At 42.0% G+C, this 20224-nt stretch overlaps 1 protein-coding gene across 2 annotated transcripts in view; it reads right to left on the reverse strand.

Annotated features, from left to right (window-relative positions):
* Positions 1-20224, reverse strand: part of LIMA1 (LIM domain and actin binding 1) — a 113614-nt gene that overhangs the window by 25554 nt on the left and 67836 nt on the right. For both annotated transcript variants that reach the window (XM_008062278.1, XM_008062277.1), the window contains exons 4-5: positions 17562-18026; positions 1334-1418 (exon numbers count right to left, since the gene is read on the reverse strand). In XM_008062278.1, coding sequence (XP_008060469.1) covers positions 1334-1418; positions 17562-18026 — 550 coding nt within the window. The remainder of the gene's footprint in view (positions 1-1333; positions 1419-17561; positions 18027-20224) is intronic.

Genomic DNA, 20224 nt, shown 5'->3' on the forward strand with positions numbered 1-20224 from the left:
AAAAAAAAAAAAAAAAAAAAGAGAACCCTTACCATAATTGAACACTGCATATTTTAAATTTTGGCTAATTTGTGAAAAAAAGAGATCTCAATACTGTTTAATTTTTATTTCTTTGATTACTAGGAGGCTGATGATTTTTCTGTGTTTACTATTTTTTTATTTTGTGAAACCTGTATATACTCCCTTCAAAACACAGTAATTTCACTCTCAAAGTATTTTTTTGGTTTCTTTTTTGGGGTTTTTTTTTTTTTGAGTTGGAGTCTCACTCTGTCGCCCAGACTGGAGATCAGTGGCCTCTCCCAGCTACAGCAGCCTTGACCTGCTGGGCTCAGGCAATCCTTCCGCCTTAGCCTTCCAGGTAGCCGGAATTACAGGTGTGCACCACCACATACAGCTAGCTTTTTTGGTTTATTATAGAGATGAGGTCTTGCCAAGTTGCCCAGGCGGGTCTCGAACCCGCGGGCTCAGGCAATACACTCACCTCAGCCTCCCAAAGCGCTGGGATTACAGGCTGAGCCACCAAGCCCAGCCAGTATTTTTTTTTTCTGAGTTGGGGTCTCACTCTGTCTCCCAGGCTGGAGTGCAGTGGCACACTCATGGCCACCACAGTCTCAACTTGCTGGGCTCTGGTGATCATTTCACCTCAGCCTTCCAAGTAGCTGGAACCACAGGCATGCACAACCACACCCAGTTAATTTTTAATTTGTTGTAGAGACAAGGTCTCACCAAGTTGTCCAGGCTGGTCTCGAACCCTCAGGCTCAGGGAATCCGCTCGCCTCAGCCTTCCAATGTATTGGGATTACAGGCATGAACCACTGCACCTGGCCTCAAAGTATTATATTATCACTGGCAATATAGGATAGCCAGTATCAACAGGAAACACAGCCCATCTATCGAAGCCCTCAAACTCCAGATAACTGTGGAGTCAAAGGTGACCATAGCTCTTCCCTTGCAACTCCTCAAAAGTACCCTTGGATAACCACAGATTACCACTGAAAGGGATGAATTAAAAACACAAGAAAAGCTGGCTGGGAATGGTGGCTCACACCTATAATCCCAGCACTTTGGGAGGCCGAGGTGAGAGGACTGCTTGAGCCTAGGAGTTTGAGACCAGACTAGGCAACATAGCAAGGCCTCATCTCTATTAAAAAAGAAAAAATAGATAAGAAAAGCTACTCATAGAGTGCTATGAGATTTGAGAACGGCTTATACCTGGCAGACAGACTTTTCATTTGTGCCATTTTTCCTTTAAAAGCATTGGTTTGAGTCCAAAGGCACTACTGCCAGTGAGTACCTCCTACAGTACTTCATACACATGGACCTCTCTGCTTACCTGGGCCTATTTCCAAGTCATCCAGAGAGTAGCTGTTTTCAGAGGTTCTGCTTCCACCTGCACTTCGGCTTTGGGCCCGAAGGATCTGTTTGGAAAGCAAAAACCCAGCAACATAAGCTTTGCGGAGAAGGTGGGAAATCTTGATGCAGTGTTAAAAAGAAGACTTGCAAACTTCTTTTATAAATAAAACCCAGGCAAGATTAGATTGTATATTTGTTTTTCTATTCTATAGAATTTTTTTTTTTTTTTTGAGTTGGAGTCTCACTCTGTCGCCCAGACCGGAGTGCAATGGCCGCTCCCAGTCACCGCAGCCTCGCCTGCTGGGCTCCGGCGATCTTTCCGCCTCAGCCTTCCGAGTAGCCGGAACTACAGGCGCGTGCTACCACGCCTGGCTGATTTTTTGATATATTGTAGAGATGAGGTCTCGCTGCCCAGGCGGGTCTCGAACTCGCGGGCTCAGGCAATCCACTCACCTCAGTCTCCCAAAGGCGTGGGATTACAGGCTGAGCCACCCAGCCCGGCTTCTATAGAATTTTTAAAAAATATTATAAATATCGAGCACTACATAGTCATAGGTGCCCAGGGAAAAATAAGTCACTCTATATAGACAACGCTCTCCGCTAATGATCACTGCTTACAGGCAAGCTCTGTAATTTAAACAGTCATTGGAGTGGAATCCTCATGGATGGCAATGACGATCCCTCCCAACTGCCAAGTCCTGATGGCAGTATCTGCGAATTCCTTTCTCCACCCCACTTTATCCCTGTTGTTGCTGCCTTCATTCATGTCTTCATCATCTTTTCCCTGGATTATTGCATTGCACCTTTTTAATTGGTTCTTCCTCATCTTCCAATCCAGACTCTATGATGCTGCCATTATCCCAAATAATACAAAGTAATTATCCCAAAATATCAACCTATTTTCCTCCCCTGTTCAAAAAGTCTTTCAGAACTCCCAATCACTTCAGAAATTAAATCCAAAGTTCTCAGGATGTCACAGAAGTCCTATTCTAGATCTGATCCCCACCTGCCCAGCCTCCTCTCTGGATATTTTCTCCGCCTCATCCTTTACCCATCAGGAGAAGCAAACTGCAGTGAGTTCCACGATATGGAAAAATGAGGTTCCTTTCACCCGGACTGCCCCTTTGTCCTGTTGTCTAGCAAGTGCTTATTCCTTCAAGACTCAGTGTAAACAATATGAAGCCTGACCAGCCTCTCTCATACAAATTTAGGTCATCGTTCTTCTGTTCCCAAGGTACCTGGTCACACTTCTGTTGCAATGCTTATCAAAGCATTGTGTGACTGTTCTTCTACTGGACTGTAAGCTCACTGAGGACAGAGACCATGCCTTTTCATGTATATATTTTCAGGACTTTCAGAAAAGTAGATGATACAGATTTTGAACAAAATATTTTGTGATTCCTACATTTATCGCCCTCATATCTAGGGTAGAGTTCCAATTAAAGTTACACATTATACTTTTTAAGACTGGAAAAATAACTCAAGAGAAAGCCACTTAGTGTCACAGAATATTCCCAGACATAGCACACAGGGAGTATGTCATGTTTATTCAGCTTGTAATGATAGCCTTCAACTAGATCCCATCATTCAAATCTCAATTTATTCCATCATTCAAATCTCAATTTATTTCCATGCAACTTAAAGTTAGAAAGATACCTGAGATACAGTAAGACAGGAGATACGAATAAAACACTAAGCACCATTTTGAATTCAATATCAGTAAACAGTTATTAAACCTGTAATTTCAATGGACTAATCAACTTAACAGTACAGTTGAAGAGTATGAACTAGGCCGGGCTTGGTGGCTCAGCCTGTAATCCCAGCACTTTGGGAGGCCGAGGCGAGTAGATTGCCTGAACTCGTGGGTTCAAGACCCACCTGGGCAACTTGGCGAGACCTCGTCTCTACAAAAAAAAAAAAAAATTAGCTGGACATGGTAGCACGCACCTGTAGTTCTGGCTACTTGGAAGGCTGAGGTGGAAGGATCGCCTGAGTCCAGCAGGTAGAGGCTGCGGTGGCCGTGAGCAGCATGCCACTGCCCTCCAGCCTGGGTGACAGAGTGACACTCTGATTAAAAACAAAAACAGAGCCAGGCTCGGTGGCTCAGACTTTAATCCCATGCTTTGAAAGGCTGAGGTAAGTGGATTACCTGAGCCCGTGGGTTCGAGACCCGCCTGGGCAACTTGGTGAGACCTCATCTCTACAATAAATAAAAAATCAGCCGGGCGTGGTAGTGCATGCCTGTAATTCCGGCAGAAAGCTGAGGCGGCAGGATTGCAGGAGCCCTGCAGGTCAAGGCTGTAGTGGCCGGTAGCTGCCACTGCACTCCAGTCTGGGCGACAGAGTGAGACTCCAATTCAAAAACAAAACAAAACAAAAAACAGGCCGGGCTCGGTGGCTCAGCCTGTAATCCCAGCACTTTGGGACACCGAGGTGAGTGAAGAATTGCCTGAGCCCGCAGGTTCACGACCCACCGGTTCACGACCCGCCTGGGCAACTTGGTGAGACCTCGTCTCTATAATAAATAAAAAACTAACCAGATGTGGTAGTGCGTCTGTAATTACGGCTATTCGGAAGGCTGAGGCGGAAGGATCACTGGAGCCCAGCAGGTCGAGGCTGTGGTGGCCGGGAGCATGCCACTGCACTCTAGTCCGGGCGACAGAGTGAGACTCCAACTCAAAACAAAACAAAACAAAAACAAACAAAAATGACATGAAAAAGCAAATAAAGAGATGGAATATATACTGAGATATGATTGATCAGTTGAGAAGTGGTTTTCAGGAATCACGAATGAGTCTTTTCAAATCTTTTTCAAACAATAGGCTGGACAATAAATTATGTGTTATTAATGTGGGAGGAAGAAAACGAAACTGCACTGTCTGCTTGAATAGAAAAAGGCCTGGTGAAGCCGGCTTGATGGCTCAGCCTGTAATCCCTCACTTTGGGAGGCTGAGGTGGTGATTGCCTGAGCCTGCGGGTTCGAGACCCACCTGGGCAACTTGGCGAGACCTCATCTCTACAATAAATCAAAAAATTAGCTGGGCATGGTAGCGTGCGCCTATAATTCTAGCTACTTGGAAGGCTGAGGCGGAAGGATCGCCGGAACCCAGCAGGTCGAGGCTGCGGTGGCCGGGAGCATGCCACTGCCCTCCAGCTTGGGTGACAGAGTGAGACTCCAACACAAAAAATTTTAAAAAATGAAAAAAGAAAAAGCCCTGGTGGAAGACATCAACAAATGACTATTGCCACAACCTGTACCAATGAACCTGCAATGCGTGTGGGTGACTATTTCACACGTTATCACGTTAGAAAATATTAAAATATAAAATTTTGATTTTTTGGGTCACAAATAAGTTCCTTAATGTCCACAGTTCCATGATAAGCCAAATATCAATACAATAAAATAATTGGTTCCAGTGCTGTACTATTCAATATGATGTGACTTGCTTTTACTGTTTCGTCAAAAAGTGTGGTCAAGTTGCTGGTGGATGATCCATGAAACGTCTGAGTACAAAGGGCTAATATAATTTATTTCCAGTCAGCTTTGCTGTTTACATTATTGATTGAGTCTATTTTTAGCAAAAGCAAAAATAAGCTATAGCAACCTTAACCTTGCCACATCACAGGCCGGTCAGCTGCACTTTCAACCACATCCATATGAGTCATAAGACTAAACATATTCTTGCTCTGGAAGCAGCTCCTATCTGGAAATGAAGATCATTGGCCAAGGGGTAGAGACAGGTCTGGCAGGATACCCTCCATCCACATATTTTTATTTGGCTTTCAGCACATTCCCCATTTCTGATCATGAAAGAAAATCCCACAGATTTATTCCAAATGCTGCTGCACTTCAAGATAATTACTATAACCATTAGAATTTCTGGCCGGGCACGGTGGCTCAGGCTGTAATCCCTGCATTTTGGGAGGCCGAGGCGAGAGGACTGCCTGAGCCTGGGAATTTGCCTGAGCCCGGGGGGGGGTTTGAGACTGGCCTGGGCAACTTGGTGAGATCTGTCTTTACAACAAATCACAAAACTAGCCGGGCATGGGTTTTCCATCTCTTTATTTGCTTTTTCATGTAATTTTTGTTTGTTTTGATTTTGTTTTTGTTTTGTTTTGTTTTGAGTTGGAGTCTCACTCTCGCCCAGACTGGAGTACAGTGGCCGCTCCCAGCCACCGCAGCCTCGACCTGCTGGGCTCTGGCGATCCTTCCGCCTCAGTCTTCCAAGTAGATGGAATTATAGGCATACTACCACACCCGGCTAGTTTTTTATTTATTATAGAGACGAGGTCTCACCAAGTTGCCCAGGCGGGTCGTGAACCCGTGGGCTCAGGCAATTCTTCACTCACCTCAGTCTCCCAAAGTGCTCCCTGGGTGACAGAGACTCCAACTTAAAAAAATAAAAAAAAAAAAAGGATCAAAGTCTATTCATATTCCAACCTTATTTCTTTGTATCTTGTATTATACCTAATTGGTCCAATCTTGACCCAAAGAAAAGAAAGGATGGCATGCGTCTGTAGTTCTGGCTGCTTGGAAGGCTGAGGCAGGATTGTCTAAGCCCAGCAGGTGGAGGCTGCAGTGGCCTTGAACGTACTTGAACAACACTCCAGCCTGGGCCACAAGAGTGAGACTCAAGCTCAAAAAAAAAATAAATAGAATTTCCAGAACTCAAAAAGGGAGAAAGCCTGGAGATACAATGTTTTTTTTAAGATCAAAAGAAAATGAGTTCTGTATTCTTAATACAGATATTTATTTGCTTTCTGACAAAGGTAAAGTTCAAATACAATTCTAAGAGTATGTGTTACATGTTACAACCTGCAGAGAGCTGTTTCTGTCTAATTCTAGTCCCACAGCCCTCTCTGTCTTGTGTGAAGTCCCTGTACTGATGTTATTGGGAGCACAACCATTTAGAATCAGAACATACACCCAGCCAGGGCAGAGGCTTTCTTTGGTTTTAAATGCATACAATTTCCCATCTTGGCTAGTTTTTTTATTTAAATCTTTGAGTTAAATAAAATAAGGGCCTTTCTTTTTAAGCCTTTTGCTCCATGGGGCATCAATATTCTGTATTATTTTCTTTCAAGTACTAAAAAAGTAAATGTGCAAAACCATTTGGTCAGAGAAAAATAGTAAGAGAGAATTGTTTCTGAAAATCCATTCTACTGACTGTGGTTCTGAGGAGAAATACAACGCTGAGATAAGATGGCTTTTGGTGAGACCCCAGGTGAAGCACTGAACATTATACTTTGAATACCTTTTCACTTCCAAATAACTCAAACATTAAGAGTAAAAAGATCTCAGCCAGGCACAGTAGCTCACACCTGTAACCCCAGCACTTTGGGAGGCGGAGGTGAGGATTGCCTGAGCCTATAGGTTCAAGACCAGCCTGAGCTACATGGCGAGACCTTGTCTCTACAATAAGTTTAAAAAAAAAAAATTAGTTGGGTGTGGTGGCACAGGCATGTACTTGGAAGGCTGAGACAGGAGGATCACCTGAGCCCAGCAGGTTGAGGCTATGCTGGTCGTGAGCATGCCACTGCACTCCAGCCTGGATGAAACAGTGAGATTCTGACTCAAAAAAAAATCTCAAATGTATTTAAGATGAGTTTTATGATCCACATTTTACAAGTGGTAATCTGAGGTACAGGAAGAAGGAGGGGCTTCCTCCGATGTTTCTCAAGGAAGTAAAGGATGGACACACACACACACACACACACACACACACAGGAATTCTGACACCAAAACACTCTCTGTAACAGACTTTTATCACATTCCAGCCCTTTTTACTCAGAAACTTGAGGGAGCCTTAATCATTCTAACGTCCAAGAAAGAGAAAAAGACAAGACACTGTAAGACTTTCTGGAATTTCTTAAGATTTGGCCTCACCCCACCCTGCAAGTCCTCTTTCCGGTCAGCTGACTGTAACTCTCATTAGTGTGAACGCCCTTTAAATATTCTCTGTGAATCTTAAATCAAATGCTCCAACATGTACCGGTAAAGAGGACAAGAGTTTGGGATATTTAGCCAGTAGTTCGTAGAATTTTTTCAGGATTTTCTTCTTAAAGGAAAAAGTTAGGCTCTAAATAAGTGAGAAAGCAGGATTTCCTGTCCCCCCTAGTCCTATTTTCAGGAAAAATTCTCATTAAAAGCTGATTCTCAGCCCTGAGAATGCCCAACCATTCAACTTCACACTTCCTTTAGACTCTTGTCCCTCCAAAGTCAAGGGTGGAGGAAGGGTGACTTTTTAGGAAAAACAGAACCTTGCTGAATTATGCATGGAAATCATGGGTACAGAGAAAACCTAGCCTTAATTTCTCAAAGTACCAAGAAATAAAAATTTCCTTCTTCAAAGACCTTCTGAGGAAAGAATAGTTCATTTAAGTAAAATAAGACACACAAAAAGAGCGTGTTAACTCCAGGTGGTAGGGTTTCTCTACATTTTCTGTATTTCCAAGCATTCCACAAAACTTATGTGTTTAGTCTTACAGTTAGAAAAAAAAAAGAAGTGAGAGGCAATATTTCATATGTATTACATTAACATAAATAGTTAAAAATGATAAAACCAAATGTTAATGAGCTTTGGGGAATGTGTCCTTAGACAGTGCTAGTGGTGTTATAAAATAGTATAATCCTTGAGAACAAGCTGAAAATATATAAGAATAATGAGTCATAACTTTTGATGCTAAAACAATGTTTAATAAATATTGTCTTCTTTTTTGGGGGGTCGAGATATCACTCTGTGGCCCAGGCTGGAATGCAGTGCCACAATTATGGTTTACCACAACCTCAACCTCCTGAGTTCAGGCAATCCTTCTGCCCCAACCTCAGGAGTAGCTAGAACTACAGACATGCGCCACCACATCTGGCTAATTTTTTAATTCTTTTCTGTAGAGATGAGGTATCACTATGTTGCCTATGTTGGTCTCGAACTCCTGGGCTCAAGCAATCCTCCCACCTCAGTTTCCCAAAGAGATGGAATTACAGGAAAGAGCTACCATGCCCAGACCAAATTTTATCTTTTTTTTTTTCCTTAGAGACAGGGTCTCACTTTGTTGCCCAGGCTGGTCTCGAACTCCTGGCCTCAAGTGATCCTCCCACCTTGGCCTTCCAAAGTGCTGGGATTATAGGTATAAGCCACTGCACCCAGCCCTGAATTTTATATTCAGTAATACAGCCTCAAAATAATAAAACCATTTCTGCCAAGACGCTTAGAGAATTACTATTATGCTGGAAAAGAATATAATTATTGGGGAGTGATTAAACAGTATAAGGAAATACCATATTTCATAAAAGGATAACTACATGAACTAGGAGAATAGATAGGAAGGTCTATATAAAAAAGACCAAGCAGCCGGGCTCGGTGGCTCAGCCTGTAATCCCAGCGCTTTGGGAGGCTGAGGTGAGTGGACTGCCTGAGCCCACGGGTTTGAGACCCACCTGGGTAACTTGGCGAAACCTCATCTCTACAATAATAAAAAATCAGCTGGACATGGTAGTGCGTGACTGTAATTCCAGCTACTCAGAAGGCTGAGGTGGAAGGATTGCCAGAGCCCAGTGGGTCATTTCCTGTAGCCTTCTAACTCATTTGATGAGTTACAGCGAGTGAGAAATACTCATCAAAATTGCTGGGAGCATGCCACTGCACTCCAGTCCGAGTGATGGAGTGAGACTCCAAACCCCTCCCCCCAAAAAATATTTTAAAAAGCAAAGTCCCCAAACCACAAGCTTCTGTCTCTAAAGTTTTAGTACAAATCTCTTGCATACAAATGTATTTCTTCTATTCATTGCCCTGATGCTGTTCATTTAGTCAGGTACAAAATGTGGGAAGACAGAGAGCTAATGTCTTTGAGAATAAAGCTGTTGATATGTTTTCAATTTTCCCCAGTTTCCTTAGATTTCAAAGATATGTAGGGGTACGGCCAGTTGTTTCTATCCAACAGACAGTTATTATAATAGCCATGAAGATAGTGCTATATGGCAGAAGGGATACGACACAATTTCAGACTTGTTCGATTATAAATTAGCTACATGCCATTGGGTATATCAGTTAACTTCTCTGAACTTATCTGTTCTCATACGTAAAATTGGGATTATAATATTCTAACTGACTGAGAGCAGTGTGCTGGATTAAATCACTTCTTAAAGTCCCTTATGGTTCTAGGATCTATACATGTCAGCAATTTTGATGAGGATTTCTCACTCGCTGTAACTCATCAATGAGTTAGAGGGCTACAGGAAATGACTCTTTATTATAGTCATCTAGACACACACCTATGTTGTCTATTCAGGAGCGAGTCCAAAAGCAGAAAGCCAAAGGTGGTAATATTTTGGGAGTGGGGTAAGTGAAGTCTTTCTGGCCTCCTCGAACTCTAATGTAGCCGATATTCCTTTGAGAATACTCTAGTCCCCTGATATTGCTTTTCAGTGTTTTATTATAATAAAACTGGTTAAAACTAATAAGTAGTTGTTAGTTGGCATGAAAGTAAGCAGAGAAGAAGAGATGACTGATCTTCAGTGGGCACTTAGATTAAGAAACAGTGAAAAACAGATCAGAATTCCTTGACTGGCTGGCTATCTTTACATCTGGATCCATTATTATCTTACTACAAAAGACCAGGGAATTAATTAGGGGTAAATAAAACTTAATTTATGCTGGTATGTAGTTTTGTTTGTGTCTTTGTTTGACTGTTTGTCTCACTCTGTCACCCAGGTTGGAGAGGCAGCGGCATGATCTCGGCTACCACGGCCTTGACCTGCCAGGCTCAGGTGATCCTTCTACCTCAGACTTCCAAGTAGCTGGAACTATAGGCATGCGCCACCTCACCCAGCTAGTTTTTTGATTAATTGTAGAGACGAGGTCTTGCCAAGTTTCCCAGCTGGTCTCAAATCCCTGGGTTCAGGCAATCCTCTCGTCTCTGCCTCCCAAAGTGCTGGGATTACAGGCATGAGACACTGCATCCAGCTATGCTGGTATGTTGTTTTTATAAGAAATATAAAATAACCTTCAATAACCGAGAGCAGGTAGAGTAGTCTTATTTACATTTTTTGAAATTATAGGAGAAGCTATAAACTATGGGTGAATATGCTCAATCAGCAAAAAATTAGTTATAACAAGATATGGAAAAAGGACACTGACTTAAAAATGAAGAAAGCAGGGGTAATTCTTGTGTATATTTATTTTGTTTGGGTTTTTTGAGTTGGAGTCTCACTCTGTCACCCAGGCTGGAGTGCAGTGGCATGCTCCCAGCCACCACAGCCTCCACCTTCTGGGCTCAGGTGATCCTTCTGCCTCAGCCTTTCAAGTAGCTGGAACTACAGGTACATGCCACCATGCCCAGCTGATTTTTTGATTTATTGTAGAGACGAGGTCTCACCAAGTTGCCCAGGCTGGTCTCGAACCTGCAGGCTCAGGCACTCCTGTTACCTCGGCTTCCCAAAGTGCTGGGATTATAGGCTTGAGCCATCGCACCTGGTCTTATATATAATAATTATTCATTGCAAAACAAGTTCTCCACACTCAAAGCACTAGCAGTATATTCATTGGAGGTTAAATGTTATGTCAATTTAAGATTTATGATTTGCTAATAGGCAAATTAGAGACATACTCCCCTATATTAGGATGACTATATGAGACTCCACAGTAATGCTAACGGTTACTCAAATCCCTTTTCTCCCCAAGCTCATCTTAAAATTATAATTTAAGACTATAGAATTAAATCAATTATGAACATCCCATGTATTCGTCTTAGATGTAATTCTAAATAACTTTTGTTTTTTTTTTGAGTTGGAGTCTCACTCCGTCACCCAGACTGGAGTACAATGGTTGCTCCCGGCCACCGCAGCCTCGACCTGCTGGGCTCTGGCGATCTTTCCGCCTCAGCCTTCCAAGTAGCAGGAACTACAGGCGTGCGCTACTACACCTGGCTGATTTTTAAAAAATTTTTATTGTAGAGATGAGGTCTCACCAAGTTGCCCAGGCGGGTCTCGAACCCGCGAGCTCAGGCAATTCACTCACCTCAGCCTCCCAAGGTGCGGGATTACAGGCTGAGCTACCGAGCCTGGCTCTAAATAACTTAAAACATATTAAGAATGCAGAAGATTTTTATCATGGTAACATGAGTAGAAAAGGAAACATAGGCAATTATTAAAGAGAAGATAAAATGTGATAGATAATTTTTGCCACAACCTGGGGATTCCTCATGGATAGCTAACTATTCATCTAAAAGGTGTATACATTATTTCTTTGATACAGTTTTTAGACTGGTTAGCCAAGGATAAAACAATTGATGAACACAGATCACATTTAGCTGGGTGCCTTATTCTCTTAAGGGCTCATCAACACATATACATGTATACTACATCAACACATATACATGGTTACGTACCCGTGTTATGTGAAACTAAACAAAATATCAAATATCACTTCAGGAACTTGCAAGAAGAAAAACCACAATAATGTTGGAACAAGCGAAACTTCTGTTAGTGTTTTGACTGCTACACATACAGTTATGATCCTGGTGATGAGAGGAATAGAAATTGGGAGGGAAGCTGAACTGGGAGTCTATGGGGAGAGAAGGAACGACAGCAAAGGGGGATGGGTGACAAACTTCCTCTGTCATTTCAGATTCTCTATTTTACCCCAATGTACTGTTTTATCTTTGTAATATAAAATAAGTTAAAACCAATTAGAATATAACTAACTGAAAGCAATAAAATACACCATGAATAATAGAAAAAGAAAAAAGCTTTAATTCTATTCATTTATGGATGAACTCTTCATTATCACCTCTGATTCTTGGTTAGTTCCCAAAAGGTGAATGAGTGTCTTCTCCTCTCCTCTCCCCTCTCCTTCCCTTCTTTCTTTCTTTTTTTTGGGGAAGGAGGGGTCAGAGTTTCATTCTTGTTGGCCAGGCTGGAGTGCAGTGGCACGCTCATGGCCCACCTTGACCTGCTGGGCTCAGGTGATCCTTCCACCTCAGTCTTCCATGTAGCTGGGTCTACAGACGCCAGTTAATTTTTTGACTTGTTGTAGAGAAGAAGTCTCGCCACATTGCTCAGGCTAGTCTTGAACTCCTGGGCTCAGGCAATCCTCTTGCCTCAGCCTCCCTAAGTGCTGGGATTACAGGTGTAAGCTACTGCACCCAGCCTGATATTTTCTTCTTTCTTTATCTAACTTGTTTCCAAGATGGAAATACTGCATGAAACAAGCAGCCATCATATCAGCATCTACGTATAAGAATCAGGTCAGGTGTAGTGGCTGACACTTAGAACTCCAGCACTTTGGGAGGCTGAGGTAAGAGGATCGCTTGAGGCTAGGCATTCAAGATCAGTCTGGGCAACATAGTAAGACTAGTCTCAATAAAATAAAATAAAATAATTTTTTTTTTTAAAGAATCAAGAAGGGCCGGGCTCAGTGGCTCAGCACTTTCGGAGGCCAAGGCAAGTAGATTGCCTGAGCTCGAGGGTTCAAGACCAGCCCCAGCAACTTGGTAAGACCTCATCTCTCCAATATATTAAAAATTAGCTGGGTGTGGTAGCACATGCCTGTATTTTCGGCTACTAGGAAGGCTGAGGCAGAAGGATCGCCAGAGACCAGCAGGTTGATGCTGGGGTGGCCGTGAGTGTGCTACTGCACTCCAGTCTGGGCAATGGAGTGAGAATTCAACTCAAAAAAAACAATCAAGGCATTCGGGTGCAGTGGCTCACACCTATAATCCCAGCACTTTGGGAGGCTGAGGTAGCCCACGGGTTTGAGACCAGCCTGGGCAATTTGGCGAGACCTCCTCTCTACAATAAATCAAGAAAAATTAGATGGGCGTGATGACACATGCCTGTGGTTCTATGCCTGTGGTTTCAACTACTTGGAAGGCTGAGGTGGAAGGATCACCTGAGCCCAGCAGGTCAATGCTGTGGTGGCCATGAGCGTGCCACTGCCCCGCGGCCTGGGTGACAGAGTGAGACTCCAACTTAAAAAAAAAAAAAAGGATCAAAGGCTATTCATATTCCAACCTTATTTCTTTATATGTAATTGGTCCAATCTTGACCCAAAGAAAAGACAATAATTTAAATAGGTTATGAAAATAGAAATATATCATTCAAATATTTGGTCTTTTCTTTTTTTTTTTGAGTCGGAGTCTCATTCTATCGCCCAGACTGGAGTGCAGTAGAATGCTCATGGCCACCGCTGCCTTGACCTGCTGGGCTCAGGCGATCCTTCTGTCTCAGTCTTCCAAATAGCTGGAACTACAGGCATGCGCTACCACACCCCGCTAGTTTTTGGATTTATTGTAGAAACAAGGTCTCACCAAGTTGCCCAGGCTGGTCTCGAACCCCTGGGCTCAGGTAATCCTCTTGCCTCGGCCTCTCAAAGTGCTGGGATTACAGGCTTGAACCACCACACCCAGCCAAAATATTTGGTCTTTATTCTTCTATTACAAGGATCCATGTGAACCAAATATCTTAGAAACCAAACAGAAAGAACTAAGGCTCCCTTCATTGTTTGGTCATTCCTGGGAATGGAGGAGGTATCTCATATTTGACTAATCGCATCCTGGTCTCTAAAGATGATGGATTCAAATGTTAACATCACAATAACTGAGCGTGGATTATAACTAGTTGACCAGCTATCTTGTTCATAAAGGACACCCAAAATGGTTAACTCAGCTACCCAAAACCCAGATCAACACATATATGAAATTAGAATGCTAAATCACATTGAGTAAATGTCACTGTGGCATTTCTTTTTCCTAGTAATGACCATAGGTTACATTAATTCATCCACCACTCATTCGCTCATGGGAATTAGAACCATCATATTCAACTAAACTACGTGACCTGAATAGCTTATCTATTCACCAAAGATAGAGAATAAGTAAGGAATAGGCTTTGATTGATTTTCATTATTTGTAATTTATTTAAGTTTCTTTTCTTCCTATTATCAAATAGAACTAAGAACCAAGTCACTGATTCATTCTTCAAAAGGAGTCTGAAAGTCAGCTGGGAATGGTGGCTCAAATCTGTAATCCCAGTACTTTGGGAGGCTGAGGCGGGTGAATCACTTGAGTCCAGGAGTTTGGGACTAGTCTGAGCAATATAGTGAGACCTAATCTCTACAAAAAATTATTAATAAAAATAATTTTACAACAATGATTAAGCAAACCATAGGCTAAGAGCAGAGGGTTGCAGGTATCTGGTCATGAGTTTTTATTTTTTTTTTTGAGTTAGTCTCACTCTGTCGCCCAGACTGGAGTGCAGTGGCCACTCCCAGCCACCGCAACCTCGACCTGCTGGGCTCCAGCAATCCTTCCGCCTCAGCCTTCCAAGTAGCTGGAACTAGGCGCGCGCTACCACACCTGGCTAATTTTTTGATTTATTGTAGAGACGAGGTCTCGCCAAGTTGCCCAGGCAGGTCTCGAACCCGCGGACTCAGGCAATCCACTCACCTCAGCCTCCCAAGGTGCGGGATTACAGGCTGAGCCACCGAGCCTGGCTTGGTCACGAGTTTTGATGACCATCTCTCAAACTTTTAAGGTTACAAGGATCTTTTAAATAATGAAAGTTACTGTCTAACTAGATTTGGGCCTTTCTTAGAATATCATGTCTGTGTTTTGGGTAATTCTCTGTTGTTTCTATGATTTACTGTACTGATAGTTTTACATTCCAACCTGCAAGGTGGTCAGGTCTGATATGTGTGTCGTCAGGTGGAGGTCTATACAAATAAGAAAGACACCAGAACGCTTAGCCACCTGTTCCTCCGTTATCTAAATTAGACCTACCTAAGAAAACTTGCCTAACTACATCTGAACTATGTGCTATGCTAACTATGCCTATCTCAAAGCCAGTCACCTTGACCTCCTGTAAATAACTGATTAAAAAAACCCAAAAACTTAGGAAGATGAGACTTCAGACCACATATTTCCATTGTCTATATGCTCCCTGATCACACTCATCTAATTATTTGAGATTCAGTCCAGTTCACTAAAATTCAATTATGGAACCAGAGTCACACAATTTATATTCAATATAGTCACTCATTTCACTAAAGTACTAGTTTGTCAGCTCTGAGATATACATTCTTACCTGTACAATCTTGCTCCTGGAGGGATTTCTAGTGTCCTCACTATATTTCTCAGAGTTTCCTTCCAAAGAGTCAAATATGTAACTTTCTGATTAAAGCCTTATCCTTGTTAAAGCTGAAATTAGGCTCATAATAACCATAGCCTAGGTTCAAATTGATTAGGTATTCCTTAACCTAAAGTAGATAAAATTTTTCTTAAGTTTTATTGAAATATTAGCCAAAACTCTAAAACGTAATGTAGACTGTTTTCAACATGGATAATGACACTTGTTTAGAAAGTTTACAGACCAAGCAAGGCTGGCTGTGCTCTCTACTCCCTAAGCAGTTCATTAAGTCACAAGTGGCCATTCAATCAGGAAGTAAAAAATGGTGTGCGCACACACACAAAAAAACCAAACCTAAAGAAGCCCAGGCAAATCTTAGAACTCTTCCATCTCCATAAACCTTTAGCAATCAAGTGGCCCAGGGCCAAAAGGGATAGAGTAGTATCTTTATTTGGGGAGGTTTTCTCCTCTACAACCTGGCATAAAGAGAGAGGCTTGTTCTGACCCATCTCTCATCAGACATTTATGAGGAAAAGTCTCTCATCAGATCCTTACACATAATCAGCATTTTTGTTTGCTGCAGTCCCAGTCATTTCCTACCTTTGGCCAGTTTCGACATGCACCAGCCTTTTGCACTGAATGTACATTGTGTGTGCTGGCATGACATCAGCTGTCCTACCCTTAGCAGGGTCTGGGAGGAGGAGACTTACAATGGTGCTTTGAGTCACAACAAAGCCCCTTCCTCTCTATTTAGGATTTCTGACATTTTTTCCTTCCATTTAAAATTCTTCTTCCCATTTAAATAAAAAAAAATTAAATGAAAACCATAAGGGGAAAAGAGGGAGTTGTCAGGATGAGAGGACTAAAAATTGAGAGGAAAGGGAGTTTGAAAGTTAGGAAACTGCTTTGTGGTTACATCTCTTGCCAACTGGCTTCAATGTTTAAGTGGAGCTAAAAGCTCATGCACAGAAAATGGTTCTAGCTTTCCAAATTTTAAAAAATTCCTCCAACATCATCAAACATGACCCCTAAATACTCAAGAACTTGTCTAATCTTAAGCAATGACTAGCAATGCACAGAAAGGCATTGACAATGTCACACCCAACCGAGGACTACAGGATGAGTTATTTATTTCTTATCTCAGAAAGAATGCTTCACATTGTTGCTTTCCAGATAGAGGGATGTGGGCCAAATATTTAGCTTTAAAAAATTCAGCATTCCCGTCTAGATGGAATCTAGAGTAAATGATGGCTTTGCTCCCCATCAGATCTGTTTACTTCATTATAATGACTATTGTAACAAACCATCCCCACGCACAAAGCCAGATATGCAGGAAAGTATGAGAAAACTGGAAAAATTTACCAGCTCTGCGGCCTCTGGATTGTGTTATAAGTCACCAGCATATGTAACTCATTTTCTAGTTAAGTAATTCCCTCTGGGGACTAGGTCTGCAATCCACATGAAGGATCAAATTTCATTAGCAGTTGTAGGAAAATGCAACCCCGTGCATTTGCAAGTCAAAACTCCTGAAAGCTACAGCTAGTCTGGTTATCTTCATTGATTTTTCCTAGGAGAGGATTTAAGCTGATAGAAAACATTTGTTGGGAGGCACAGATGAGGAAGTTGAGAAGAAGAGAAGGGATTCAGCTAGCAAAGAGACAAGTAAGCCTCAGTCTTAATGTTAAACTCTGGCCTTAACACTCAGTCTGCAGCTGTGTCCAAGCAGAGAGAGAGATTCGGCAGTAATTCCACTCCTAAAGCTACAAACGACAAAGGCACAGGAAGACAAATTAAAAGGGCAAGTGTACAAAAACCATCATCCAGTCAGTATCAAACTCTCTTCATGTCTAGATATCAACTTGAATCCCAACCTGAGTTTGATTTAACATGAAATTGGGTCGGAGACTCACAAATCTTAGTCATCAATGTAAATAATTCATTTGAGACTTATTAACTTATCTAACTTAAATCAAAAGACATACTGATCACACATGTTCGCCTCTACTCAAAATGTCCATATTAGAAAAACAGCTTTGTTTAGCACCTGAATTGGCTTTCTCAAGTTTCAAACCCGCCCAGTTCTTACCTTGGTTTGAGTTGGTTCACCCTTCTCAAACATCATCTTAAGCCTGTTCAGTGGAACATTATATTTCTCTATTTTGCCTGAAGCTTCTGTATTTTCACTGATTTCAGATTTCTCTACATCATGCCTGGATTCTCCTAGACAATTTTCCATCTTCCTACTTTCTGTTGAGTGGTCTTTAAGATCCTCACTGTCCTTGATGTGGGGATACCGAGACTGAATGAGAGCTTCAGGAGCTGAGCCCAACGTAGGTCTGGGGTGAATTCGTTCCTCTTGGTCAGCTTCGGCTCCCACAGCAGTGTTGCTTGTCACTTCAGCAGAAGGATGGCCCACTCTGTGCCTAATCTCAGTGCTGCTGTTTCGCTGGGAGTCTGTGTGAGACTCTGCTTCCAGCCCTGGGTTCTCCCACTTCTTCTTTAACACGGTCAGGGTCCCCCTCCTGAAGTGCTGGGGGAGATTTTCAGTGTTCTAGAAGAACAAGAAGTAAGTGCCAGTTATGACTTGCCTGCTGAAACATTCAAACATGTTGTTCTTTGTAAAATGAAAGTTAGAACTCCAAGCTGCTCCTGGTCCACTGCTGTTTCAGACAGCTGTGAACAGTTACAGCCCTGCCACATGGAGAAAGCATCCACCCAGGAGAGGGGAAGAGAGAAAAAGTCAGGAGCTGAAGCAGGAAGTGATAAAACAGGATAGCCTTATAAGGACAAAATGAGAAGAAAGGCCAGCCTCGCTCTAGTGATGAGTTACATGGGAGACAAGAGATTTTTATCTAAAGATCAATGAGGAAAACAAGAAAGAAAAAGCAAAATACAGACGCTTAAAACATTGAAACTGTGCATTCACAGAAGTTCCCCATTACCTGCCACAAAATAACGTGGAGAATTCTGCTGGGCTATTTTTCTTTCCAATAAGACAAAGATGTAATATAACTGAAACTACCCTATAGCAGTAATTACAGATAGTAGCATCAAGGATGGAAACTATGTGTAAAAAACTAAAGAAGTCATCAGAATTTTCCGGGTATTTGCATAAATATTCTTATATCTGACATAATTTACATGCAAATGAATACATGCATATGAACAGTCAAATTTTATTTTTACATAAGGATTTAATCCTCTTTTTCCTGCTCTTCTCTACGTATTTATCTAAATGTAAATTCTCAGTTATCAGAAAATTCACTTATAGATCCTTTGGTTGAAAAATATGCAGACTTCAAATGAAAACACAACCACCACTCACTCTGATGATCAAGGACACATATTTACACATCTAAGAGTTCACTTTCACCTGGGTCAAAAATGGAATTAATTTATACACATAAGTCAGGCTGAAAACCACCTGGAAATTGTCACCATTGTTCCACAATAGAAGAAACATGCTTGTTGAAATAAAACTAAATGTCCCATGCTTTGAAAGTATTGTACTCCTAAATCAATTGAACAGCACCACCTTCCCAATAAATTGCAAACGCCAATACCTTCTTATGCTCCATTCCTGCAGTCTGTGCCTCACCGGTCTTCCAACCAAGAAAGAAAGGACAAACAACCTGGGACTGAAAGACTTCGGGGAATTAAACAGGATTAGCAGCTATATTGGGAATTAAGTCTCTCACCCTATTACTCTTCTGCATACACTCTGAGAGCCACTTCATCAAGCAGCAACAAGGCTTGAAAAAAGTTACAGAACAACAACTGCCTGGTTCTAGTGTTCAGACCTAAGCTTACAAAATAATCCACTGGGGGAAGATACAGAAGATCAGAGATAGAAGAAGCATAAAAAGTTGTCCTGCTGGAAAACAGAATTACAAAACAGCTCTAGAAGCTGGTGCTACCTTAATCGCCAGCAGCACTCTTGGCTCTATCTCCTGCCACACAGTGGATGAGTCATCTGGATCTCCGACTTCACCTGCCCAACCCTGCCCACACAGGAGCCTGAGAATCCAAGAGGTATTTTGCCTTGGTAACTGGACACTACTTTTCTGATACATATCATATGATCAGAGTATATTTGCTGAGATGGAAAGATGCTCATAAGACACTTTTGAGTGAAAAAAGCAAAAGATAAGACAGCATGACCCCATTTTATAATAGACACGTACATGTATAAACACAAGCAGAGAAAAGTGTCTGGAAGAAAAGGCATCAAGATGTTAACAGGTTAACTTTGATTACGAGCACTTGCATTCTCTTTTTATGCTAAACGTATATTCATTGTATACTAAAAATGAATGCAAAAATAAACCTATATTTCACCTTCACCTCACAAAAAAGCTTATATAGAATATATATATATTTTTTTAACAGAAGAGATAGTATTCATTCCCTCCCTTCTCCTCGAGTTACACTTCACAATGGATATCAGCCATGATCAACTACAGTGCCCAGCCATCTCCTCAATCCTGAACTTAGGTTATAGGCTCTACTGTTCAACCAGTTAATTTTTAAAATTTATTTTAGAGGCCAGGCTCAGTGGCTCAGCCTGTAATCCCAGCACTTTGGGAGGCTGAGGCGAGTGGATTGCCTGAGCCCGCGGGTTCAAGACCCACCCGGGCAACTTGGCGCGACCTCGTCTCTACAATAAATAAATAAGTAAGTAAAAATTTTATTTTAGAGAGAAGCTCTCACCAAGTTGCCCAGGCTGGTCTCGAACCCCTGGGCTCAGGC

Source organism: Carlito syrichta, unplaced genomic scaffold (genome assembly GCF_000164805.1).
Source record: "Carlito syrichta isolate Samal-C Ts95f unplaced genomic scaffold, Tarsius_syrichta-2.0.1 Scaffold305684, whole genome shotgun sequence".
NCBI lineage: Eukaryota > Metazoa > Chordata > Mammalia > Primates > Tarsiidae > Carlito > Carlito syrichta.